This window comes from Echiichthys vipera (assembly GCF_963691815.1).
Source record: "Echiichthys vipera genome assembly, chromosome: X".
NCBI classification, from domain to species: Eukaryota; Metazoa; Chordata; class Actinopteri; order Perciformes; family Trachinidae; genus Echiichthys; species Echiichthys vipera.
Genome location: NC_139825.1, coordinates 39,903,838 through 39,914,501, shown reverse-complemented (window position 1 = coordinate 39,914,501; position 10,664 = coordinate 39,903,838). Strand labels below are relative to the sequence as shown.

At 44.1% G+C, this 10,664-nt stretch overlaps 1 protein-coding gene across 1 annotated transcript; it reads right to left on the bottom strand.

Moving 5' to 3' along the window:
* Window positions 1-327: 327 nt before the first annotated feature.
* Window positions 328-1,365, bottom strand: LOC310965882 (putative nuclease HARBI1; the record flags this gene model as incomplete). The annotated part of the gene is made up of 1 exon (XM_083939632.1): window positions 328-1,365. The coding sequence occupies one exon, from the start codon at window positions 1,363-1,365 to the stop codon at window positions 328-330; it is 1,038 nt and encodes a 345-aa protein (XP_083795758.1).
* Window positions 1,366-10,664: the final 9,299 nt, after the last annotated feature.

Sequence of the window (10,664 nt, the reverse complement as noted above, 5' to 3'; positions counted from 1 at the left end):
TGGTATTGGTCAGTGACACAATTAGAAACATTTCTTCATCCTAATTCCTCTCCAACATAATTATGATAATTTATGAAAGGATCTGATTTGATGAAGTAAAATAATCAGTGTGTAAAACACAAACTGAAATACATTGCTACATGTTTTAAAATCACATTCAAGCTATATCCAAATATTTTAAAGGTGCATTTTTAAGCTTGAAGCCACTTTGTCTTCAATTAATCAGAAGCATGAAAATATACCTTGAAAATGCTTGGAAAGTGCTGAAATGTGCAGCATGACATTAACACTGACACAGAAAAAATGTGCACATTTTTCTTTAATCATTCAAGTGGAAAAATAAAGATTAACCATGGCATTTCTCACAGCTCTTCCAGCAGGACCATCAGGCTGCTGCGGTGGTGGAGGCAGCGGATCGGGGACTTCTGCGCAGGGAGGAGGTCCATCAATGGGAGCCCCAAGTGGCACTCTCCTCGTTTGTGCAATGTTGTGGAGCACAATGCAGGCACAGATGACGTGACAGGCCTCCTGTGGCTCCACACGGAGATAGTTCAGGCAGGCAAATCTGCGTTTTATCACGCCATTCAGGCGCTCAATTGTCCCTCTTGTTGTGGCATGGACACTGTTGTACCTCTGCTGAGAGTCATTGGTGACAGTAGCAAAAGGGGTCATCAGCCAGGGTAGAAGGGGGTAACCGCTGTCACCGAGGAGGATGCCATCTGGGGCGGCCTGCTGGAACCTTTGAAAGAGGTGGCTTGACCTCAAAATACGGGCATCGTGTACAGACCCAGGCCATCTTACGACACAGTAGGTGACAATGAGATCAGCGTTCCCCACAAGCTGCACGTTAATGCTGTGCCGGCCTTTTCTGTTGACATACTCCCATTCCCTGGCATGAGGTGCCTGAATATGCACGTGAGTACAATCAATAACACCAATACAATTGGGCATCCCCCCCAATGAGAAAAACTTCCTCTTGGTCCTTGCCATGTCGTCTTCATTTTCAGGCCTTTTCACAAATTGACACAGAAGATTGCTGAGGGCAGATGACACTGAATGCACCACATGGCCGACTGCTGACTTTGTCACCGCCAGTCCATCCCCAATTACCTCAAAGAAGGAACCACATGCATAAAACCGTAGCGCTATAAGCACTTGCTCCTCCACAGTCAAGGCATGGCTCCTCAGGGTGGCACGTTCAAGGTGAGGATGAAGAATATTACAGATGTAAGTAATATCATCTCGCCCAAATCTGTATCTTGCATAAAGCTCCTCATTTGAGTAATGCTCGAGCAGGTTGGGGCGCTCAGCATAATGCCGTGGCCTATACCTTCTCCTTTGCTGTCGGTGTACAATTGCTGTCATTGTCTTGTCAACCAATCGTGTTCAGCTGAGAACCCAATTTAAGCCCTTACTAATGAACCTGGGATACTCTCACACCTGAAAGTAACGAGACTGGCAAGGTATAAAAGAGTGACTGGTTGATCAACCTCCAGACACCATGGAGGCCCAAAAGAGTAAGGGATTGAACTTTACAGCTGCTGAAACGCATGCGTTGCTGGATGGGGTGAGGTCACATTATAGTGTTTTGTTTGGCACTTTCAGCACCCCTGGCCAGACCAGTATGTCTGCAAAGACCAAAGGCGAGATTTGGGCTGCTATCACAGCCCAAATAAATGCCACTGGCAGTGGCCAACTACGGTCGGTGGAGCAGGTCAAGCTTCGGTGGAAAAACTTGAAGCAAAAGGCCACCAAGGACCAGGCGGAGGCGAAAAACCCCCAAACAGGGAACAAGCCCTTCAAAGGTAAGACTTAACTGTTTGTCTTCTAAATTCCCATATTATGTTACATTAATGGTACAAGTACTAATTTCATGTCACTTTTGTGAAGCACTATGAGCTACATGTCTTATATGAATGTGCAATACAAATGTTCTTGTTTATTTCGTAAAGCTGGAGAATTCTCAGATACTGTCCTCGATATACTTGGAGGGGAGAGTTCCCATGCCCTCCATGGGATTTTGCCAGCCAGTGTGGGGGAGTCTGACGAACCACTCAACCTTTCAGCTGACTATGTGCTGCTCACACCTGTGCCATCAACACCATCAAGTGCCAGCATTGCTCCACCCGGTCCACCATTGGTGAGAGCTTGTTTTTTTTGCATTTCACTACACTGTTTTTAAACCTTGGTTTTAGCTTTGCATGTGACCAATAAACTTATCTATCTACCACATCAGGCACGGGGGCCAGAGCCAGCGACGGCGACGGAAGAGGCATGCCGGGGATGAGGAAGCCTATGAGAGGCTCCTCAAAATGGAGACCGAAAGGGCAGTCAAACAGACTGAACTGGCCAAACGGCAAATTAAGCTGACGCTGCTTCAGAAAAAATAGACAGAATTAACAATCAAGCTGTTAGAGAAACAGCTTGACATTTGAAATAGCATGGTCCTTAGTGGTCACATTATTTTTTGTTGGAATAAAACTTAGTTTGGACCCTGCATTCCTTTGTCTTTCTCTGTTTTGGTACATGCAAGTTACAATGTTTGGTGAACTAGAATTTGAGAAATAATTGTAATATTATTTACAGCAGTTTTACAGTGTGGTCAAAAATGTTACTATGCTTTACATATTTTTTGATATTACTTAAATTACTTGTTAGAAGTACAACACTAACACTTAAGTGTAACAAACATCTTGAGTAACAATATCTAGGAGAAGTATGCGCTGAGAGTTTGTCAATCCAAGTCAAATCCACCTCTGAGGTGGGATTCAAATGATCCTGAAATTTTGGTATCAAGTTGATCCAGATATCTGACTTAACTTTTGAAATACCCAAATCAGCCTTTTATCTGGATTCAGGGGAGGATTGGATTACCAGAGCTGAAACCCTGATCTTCAGGATCAGGATTCTCCTGATCTGTGTTGAAATACCCAGTTTTCAGATCAGATCTAGATTTAATCCAATCCGACCAGGATAATCCTGTCAGATCACGTTTGAAATACTGGGCCCTGGGCTACAGGAGGGCTGGATGATACCACTCGCCTGCATCTGTTTAATGTGCTCTGCGCATTCTTCCTGTAAATGGAGAGGAACACGACGTGGGTGCAATTTCACAGGTTTGGCATCTCCGGTGTCAATTGTGTGCCTTACAAGGGGAGTCCTCCCTAGATCTGTATCACCTGTACTGAAAACAGAAAGATGTTTACCCAACAGATTATGAACAGCTTGTTGGTCTGAATTTCCCAGCCCCTTCTGATTCAGCCCCAACTTCTCAACCAGAGCATCCACAGACCATGAGGGCTCCTGACCCTTCCTCCCATTAACCTCCCTCAAATCATCACCCACTTCAATATCAGCGTAGAGGGTGCCAACTTTCATGCCCTTCCTCAAAATCAGTTCATCTGTCACATTGATAACACGAATGGGGACAACCCCTTGTTCTACTTGACACACAACTCGGGCAACCAAACATTACAGTGATCAGACAGTGAGGTTGAGGGTTCGAGCAAACCTTCCACACGCTCCCTGAAGGGGTTTGTGATTATGCCAGGCAGGATAGCCTCGCTCCGCGGTGGCACTGCAGTGTCAGATTTAATAACCACAGTGCGAGGCTTCCCAGGATCTTCTGAAAACAGCAGGGGTAAGGTCTTGCCCATCAAGCGAACAACCCTCCCCTTATAATCAACCACAGCCCCATACTTAGACAGGAAGTCGAAGCCAACAGAACATCATTAGATGGAACATCAGCAACCAAAAACTCGGCCACTAGGGCTAAGGAATCAAACTGACGGACAGTCTGCCATACCCCAGATATACACATGCCCCCCCCCCCCCATTAGCAGCAGATACATTCCCAGAATAGTCAGTCAATTTGCATGCCCCCTTTGTAATAGTCATCCATAACTCCCTAGGAATTATGGAGCGGTCAGCACCACTATCCACTAACACTTGAAAATCCACAACCCCCCCCCCCCCCACACACACACACACACACACACACACTTAAGCGGCTATATGGCTACCCTTAAGGTTGTTAGAGGCCAAAGTCCGAGTCACAGCCAAGAGGGCAGGCATTTGGCCTGCTGTGCCCACCCCCTTTAGTTTCCCTGCACATAGGGGCAGTTGCGGCGCAAGTGTCGGTCACATCCACACTCCCAACACATCCCAGCCTGCCTACTGACTCTGTGCCTAGAGGGGGCACTTAGAACAGCTCCATGACTGGTATCAAAGTTCCGGGATGGCCTAGAGGGATTAAGAGGGGTTGCCGCACCAGGAGGCTGTTGTAATACCTGCACAGTAGCTTGCATCATTTTAACCTCCTGCCGCAGCCCCTCAACTGCTCCCAATAAAGCCTCAAAACGCTCCTCAGTTTTGTTGGGACCTTCTGTAACCCCCCTTACTTTAGCACCAGGGTCGATGTGTGTTTGTTCCAAGACTCTAAGAAGTTCCATTTCAGCAGCCAAGTGAATTGCAGCCTCTAATGTTTTAGGTTTAGCTGCACGGAGGCTAATACAGGAGTGCCCTACAGTGAAATGGGTAATGAACTGATCTCTGGCTAATAAATCTCGGGTATGGTCATCGACGGAGGGGTACGCTTTAATAACCAGTCTGCGCAAAGCATTACCAAATTCCTGGGCGGTCTCATTAGGCAACCTCCTCCTTTCAGTGAAGGTAACCCTGTTCCAGTCATCACCGTGACAGGGGTCCAAACATCTGGACATAGCTGCTTTCAACAGGGCATAATTACTTTTTGCCTCCCCAGAGACCCCATTATACATATCACGAGCATGACCCGTCAACAATAAGGACATGAATTTAAGCTTAACAGAGTCATCCCATCCATTTACATTAGCAGCCAACTCAAATTGTTCCACCCAATCAGACCATTCATGGCCCACCCTAGTAAAAACTTGGGGCATAAACACCGGGCGTGGAATTGCACCAGTTGGAACAGGCAAAAAGCCCATACTACCAGAGGGAGTATTCTGGCTAGCATTTGCTTCTAAAGACCCCTGCTGGGGTGAGATACTCTATGACTCTGACATTGTTCTTTAATATATATATTAATATTTATATATTGGATCCCACCACTGCCACCAGTGTAATGAATTTTGTTGTTTAGGATGTTTGAGTAGCGTCCAGCTGCCACCACCTTTGTTAACCCGGTCTGGTCCGGTATTTAGAGGTCAGAGAGCACCCACCACAGACAGATATGTATACAAATAGACAATCTTTATTTCCAATTAATTTTTGGGTTAGAGACGTTTGCACTCAGCAGGCCAATGAGGGCAGCTCCAGCAGGTCAGGCAGGTAACTCCACCGGCGGCGACACCGACACCAACACTGCACACGAGAGAGAACACACCCAGAAGGGGACACTGCACACAAATCACTTCACAGCAACTAGAACAGGTATCACACTATCCACAATGGGAGCTCAAAATCACACGGGCTCCTTAGGGACCACTACAACACAAAGGGTCGAAACCCACTCCCAACACTAGGGGGAGATAGAGCACCGCAAGCGCAATAAGCCGCCCTTAACAGGCCGCTGGCACACTGACATCAGTTAATTAAAAACCTTTCTTTAAGAGGGAAATCATATAACACTCAGACATTAACTGACAAGACTACAAGTAAGTTTATATGAAAATCATTAAAACAAAGGACTCATCCTGCCCCGGTCTGGTGACAAGACCCCCCCGTGGGGCCTAGGCAATGGAACGGGGCTGTGCACCGGAGAACAGAATGCTCAGCTGGCAGGCGTGGAGTCATTCAGCATGGTCGGCGTCACTGATGTGGTGCTGCATGAGAGCACAGGTAAGGCACGACTACTCCCCAGTCCCTCGCTACCTAAAGGAGGTTTCTGGCCTCCCCTCTTGATACAGGGCTGATCGACACGACGAACTCTCCTACACAGCTGTCTTCACTGCGGGCAGCACTATAAGCTGCGAACAGCACCCACCCGCCACAGTGCCACTGGCACCCAAAAAGCTCAGGCCGACAGCTCTCACGTCCTGCCGTCTCTGCCACCACTCGCTCTCTCCCCCGCCTGTTTTCTTCCCAGCTGCTGACCCCGGTCCCTCCTCCCCCTCCCAGGTGAACTGCATCAGCCCTTGATTGCCCCCCCTCTCCGGGGAGTTCCTCCGCCCCACGCCACTCCCTCACTACTGTATTGTTTATTGAAAGGAGAACTGTCTTTACATACATTCCTATCTTTGTCAAGTAAGATGCCATACTGTTCCATGTTTGTACTATATTTGTTAAAAATATGCAAATAAAGGACAAAAAAACAAACAAACGGTTAGAGTGGCCTAAAGCCTATACACAGCTTTTTATGGTGTATACCAAGATATTATTATGATCATTATTAACATATACATACATCATAATCATTAATAATAAATATATGAATAAAAATATATAAATATAATAATTCCAGTTATATTCAAGATAATGCTTAGGACATGGAAGTAAAATTAATATTACTTTTTTCTTTAGATGGTATTTTGGCACATTTTAGTTAGAGAATTTAAATTTTAAAAAAAGCTAATGAAGAATGCTTGATTCAAACCGTTAATATTGTGGCTATTTCATAGAAACCATGGACAGAAAAAAATAATACTTAAATATCATACTCTTAAAGAATCAGAGGCTTTGTTTTTTAGAGACAGACTCGCTCGTGCTTGGCTCTCGGGCATTTCTACATCCGGTAAGTCCTCCCGCGTTCACGAGAAGCCAAAATGGCGCCGTCCTTAGGGGAGCCTGCGCCACTGAGCAGCTTTCCATAGGAATGAATGGGCCGCCATTTTGTGTCTTCTGTCTGTTCTTTTTTTCTATGTCCATGAGAGAGCTGCTTTTTGTCAACAGAATGGCAAAATGGCGGCTCCCGTGGTTAGATCCAACGTTAGTGATGAAGAGAAAAACACCAGGAAATCCTCTTAAGTGGGCCAAATGCATTCTAAACCGTGCTGGATACATAACCACGTCCAAGAAGAACAATAAGATAAATATACGATAAGGTGAACTTTTTATTTAAAATTATCTAGATCAATAAAAGACAGTAAATAAAGATGACTATTTGTTTGTTCATTCATTCATCCACAAACGAAAACAGCACTGATCAACCATAAAAAATATCTTTATTAAAAATACGAAATGTAAAACTGTAACAAAGGATATATAATAAGGGATCACAGAACAGCCCAGAGCTAAATATGAAATAAAACTTTACAAAATAGAATTAGGGAATTAAGCACAGATAGCAGTGAACAACAGAATCCGTTTGATGTCAGTGTTGAAATAAGGACACTTCTTGATCTTACTGTCAGTGTCAGGACAGTTGTCATCTTCCCTTCCCTCTTTTTTTTTTAATGGAACAATCTGTACAACGAGTAACACATTAGTTAGTGCAACACTTTCCTGCCTCACAGGCACTTTCTTTACAGCTGCAGTGTGTCACATGCAAAACACTGTCAGGAGCCAGATTTCTTGTCATCCAGTTGACATGTATGTCCCCATCCTCTATTTGCCAAACCTATCTAGCAGTTGATGGAGCACTTGATGACCTTATCAAGGACTTTTCCTCGAAGAAGTCCAGGAAAAAGCCGGTGGTTTAAAGGTGAATAGTTTAACTGTGGTTTTGTGTGATCGTAGTTGTGGCTCTTTACTGATGTTCATTCATGTTGCCTTTATTAGGCGTACTTTCACAAGTTTAAGGTGGTTATATTTTAGTTAAGGTGTGTTTTACTCCATATACTGCAAGGCCTGGCTATTTGAGCTGACTGTCTCTCCCATACCATGTATATTTTCCTGTACATGGCAGGTGCCAAACACAACAGTCCTGAAATGTAATTTTGTGTTGTTGTGTGTTACCCAGTGTTGTTATGTGCGTAATGGGAAGAGCGCAGACCACAAACGTAATAAATCACAAATGTATATAATATGAAGCATTTCATGTAATAATGTGTAATAAATGTGTCTTTCACATTGTTCCTACACTTGAATGTTTGAGTTTCAAGCTTTTGGGGTGCCATATACATATTTATTGATTCTGGATTTTTTTAAATGAGGGAAAAGTATTTCAAAAAGATAGGGGCCTACTTTAGCTTTCTGTGCATGAAAAACGCATCAGTCACATTATTATTCGAAGAAAAGTATTTATATAGGCTACACCTTGAAACATGTCTAGAAGAGAATTCCAAAACTAGGCTAGAACGGCCGTCATTTTGACCGCTAGATTTTTAACTCTATAAATACCCATGTAAATCACGTAAATACCCAGTTGAGTGATGAATGCAGTCATTGTGTCATTGTAAGGAACAATACATTGTTTTAGGCTGTCACCTCAGCCTCTCTTTGTGGAGCATGTGAATGACCCTGGACTGTCAACTAGTGGCCAGTTCTAGCAAGGTATAAAAGGTAGGAGACAACGAGCCCTGTAAGCTCACCTGTGCGCATCTCAATCGCCTTCCCCTTTGTCTCTGCTGGGCCTTTTCTTTGTCTGGATTGTTTGTGGCACTCCCAGTAAGTTCGATTTGATCCATGTATTGTAATCATGTACTATCTTTATGATGATTAGGTTGCTAAAATCAGTCTTAAGTTTGTTTATTGTTATTAGGAGGCAGATGGCTTTCCTGCACCTGCAACATACAAACAATTAACTCCCTTGGTGAAGTGGAACGAGGTATGTGAAACTCAAATTTTGGGAAATTACTTTTATCCTTGAGGTGTCTATATTTGTTTTTTGGTTGATCGCGTTTTAACAATGAGCGTAAACACTTTCTAATGTATCTCTTTTGTATTTTATCAGAGAAAAATGGAGAAAATCTAATTACTAAACTGGAGAAGTTGGAGATGATTTTGAAGTCTCAGCAAGCCAATTCTGCACCAACAGAAATAGGTGATGGCCAAGATGAAACGTACTACAGCCTTATTTGTACCACCTGCTCCAAATGAAGCTCAACAACACTCTTAAGGATGCAGAGTGGCTGGGAGATGAGCTTTCCCTGCAGAGGATGAAGTCTTTTTCAGAGAGCCAGAGAGCATTGGCGCTGGAGAGGAAACTCTTCTCATCTGACCGGTTGCTCAAACAGATTCAGAGTGACAAGCTCAGACTGCAGCGACGGGTTAAAGCATTGATGACGCCTTTTATTTTCTTCACTCTTGCTTGTCGTTCCTTTTGAAACGTCTCAATTTTACACACCAAACCCTTTTCAGTGAGAATGATTTCCCTTTTGACAATTTCATTGTTATCAGTTTCATTTGCATTTGAGGCAATCTTTGACCCATTCACATGTGAACCAGCCTTTGATCCACTCATGTTGACATCCAGCATAAAACATTCAAAGGGCTTGCGTCACAATCCACCTCCAACTTGATTCCATCACAAATCTGACTCCATTCGTGAACAATCCAATATTGACATGAAGTCCACAGTCCACACTAATCTCAGCTTGAGCATCACCAGTCAATATATGAAACATCCACATCCAACTTCACTCCTTTAATGTGCACAAAACAAGCGATCCACTTTTCCAAAGGGTAATTCAATCCTTGAGCAATACGGCAAGAATGACATCAAACAGCAGCCACAGCATCCGTGTGCATCCAATATGCATTAGCAACCAGCATCAACTGCATCCAGGCAAGGTATAAACTTTGCAGTATTGAGAAGCTGATTTCATCATACCATGACTTGCGCTGCGCTTCCGTCACTTCATTCAAATTTACTCACGGTCACCGTCGAAAGTGGCTGAGTGGTCCATTGTTTTAAGTGCATCAATCCAGCTGAGCATTAACCGTTGTCGGATATGTAGCCGGATTTCTGTTGACTTTGTATCGTGACTATCAAAAAACCAAATTAGTCACTGAGAGGGGAACACAGGGATCTGTCCGACGCGCTTTATCCAAAGAGGAAACCAGGAGCCGTCACTGCAGTTTGTGGGTGTTTTATTTATCCTTCCAATGAAAAGTACTTTGTACATACAGTTTAAGGATACACTTGCAGCAATTGACTATATGATTGTAAGAAGTTTTAGCGGTCAACAGAAATGTAAGCACCCTGCCTCTCCACTGTCTGCATCAAGCAAACAATTTCCCACTGAGACACAGGTGGCATTCATCAAGCAATCAGTCAGCTCCAGTGACACCAACACACACACACACCCTTGACTCCGCCCCCACATAGACACACCTCCAGACATACATTACCTCCTAGTGACAAGCAACACATCCATGCCTCTACATCCATAATGACTCAAGAAGGTTTCATGTGTTTGTCGCAAATCGCCTTGAAGTGATAAAGGAAAAAACAGATCCTGGTCAATGGCATTATGTCGATACATTAGAAAACCCAGCCGACCATGCCTCTAGAGGCCTTCATGTCTCTGGCATCTCCTCAACAAGCTGGATGTCAGGACCCAAATTCCTGTGGGAGCAAGAAGTGAAACCTAGACCTAACTTTTCTACTGAACTGCTGGTGGGTGACCCTGAAGTTAGAGCATTTCAATCGAATGTAGCCACTACCACCACCAGTGACTCGAACAACACGCTCAGCAGGTTGAGCCGATTTTCATCTTGGATAAGGCTCTTTAAGGTTGTTGCAAGAATTAAGAGGCTAGCATCCAAGCGAGGACATCAAGGTAATCATGTGACTGCTGAAG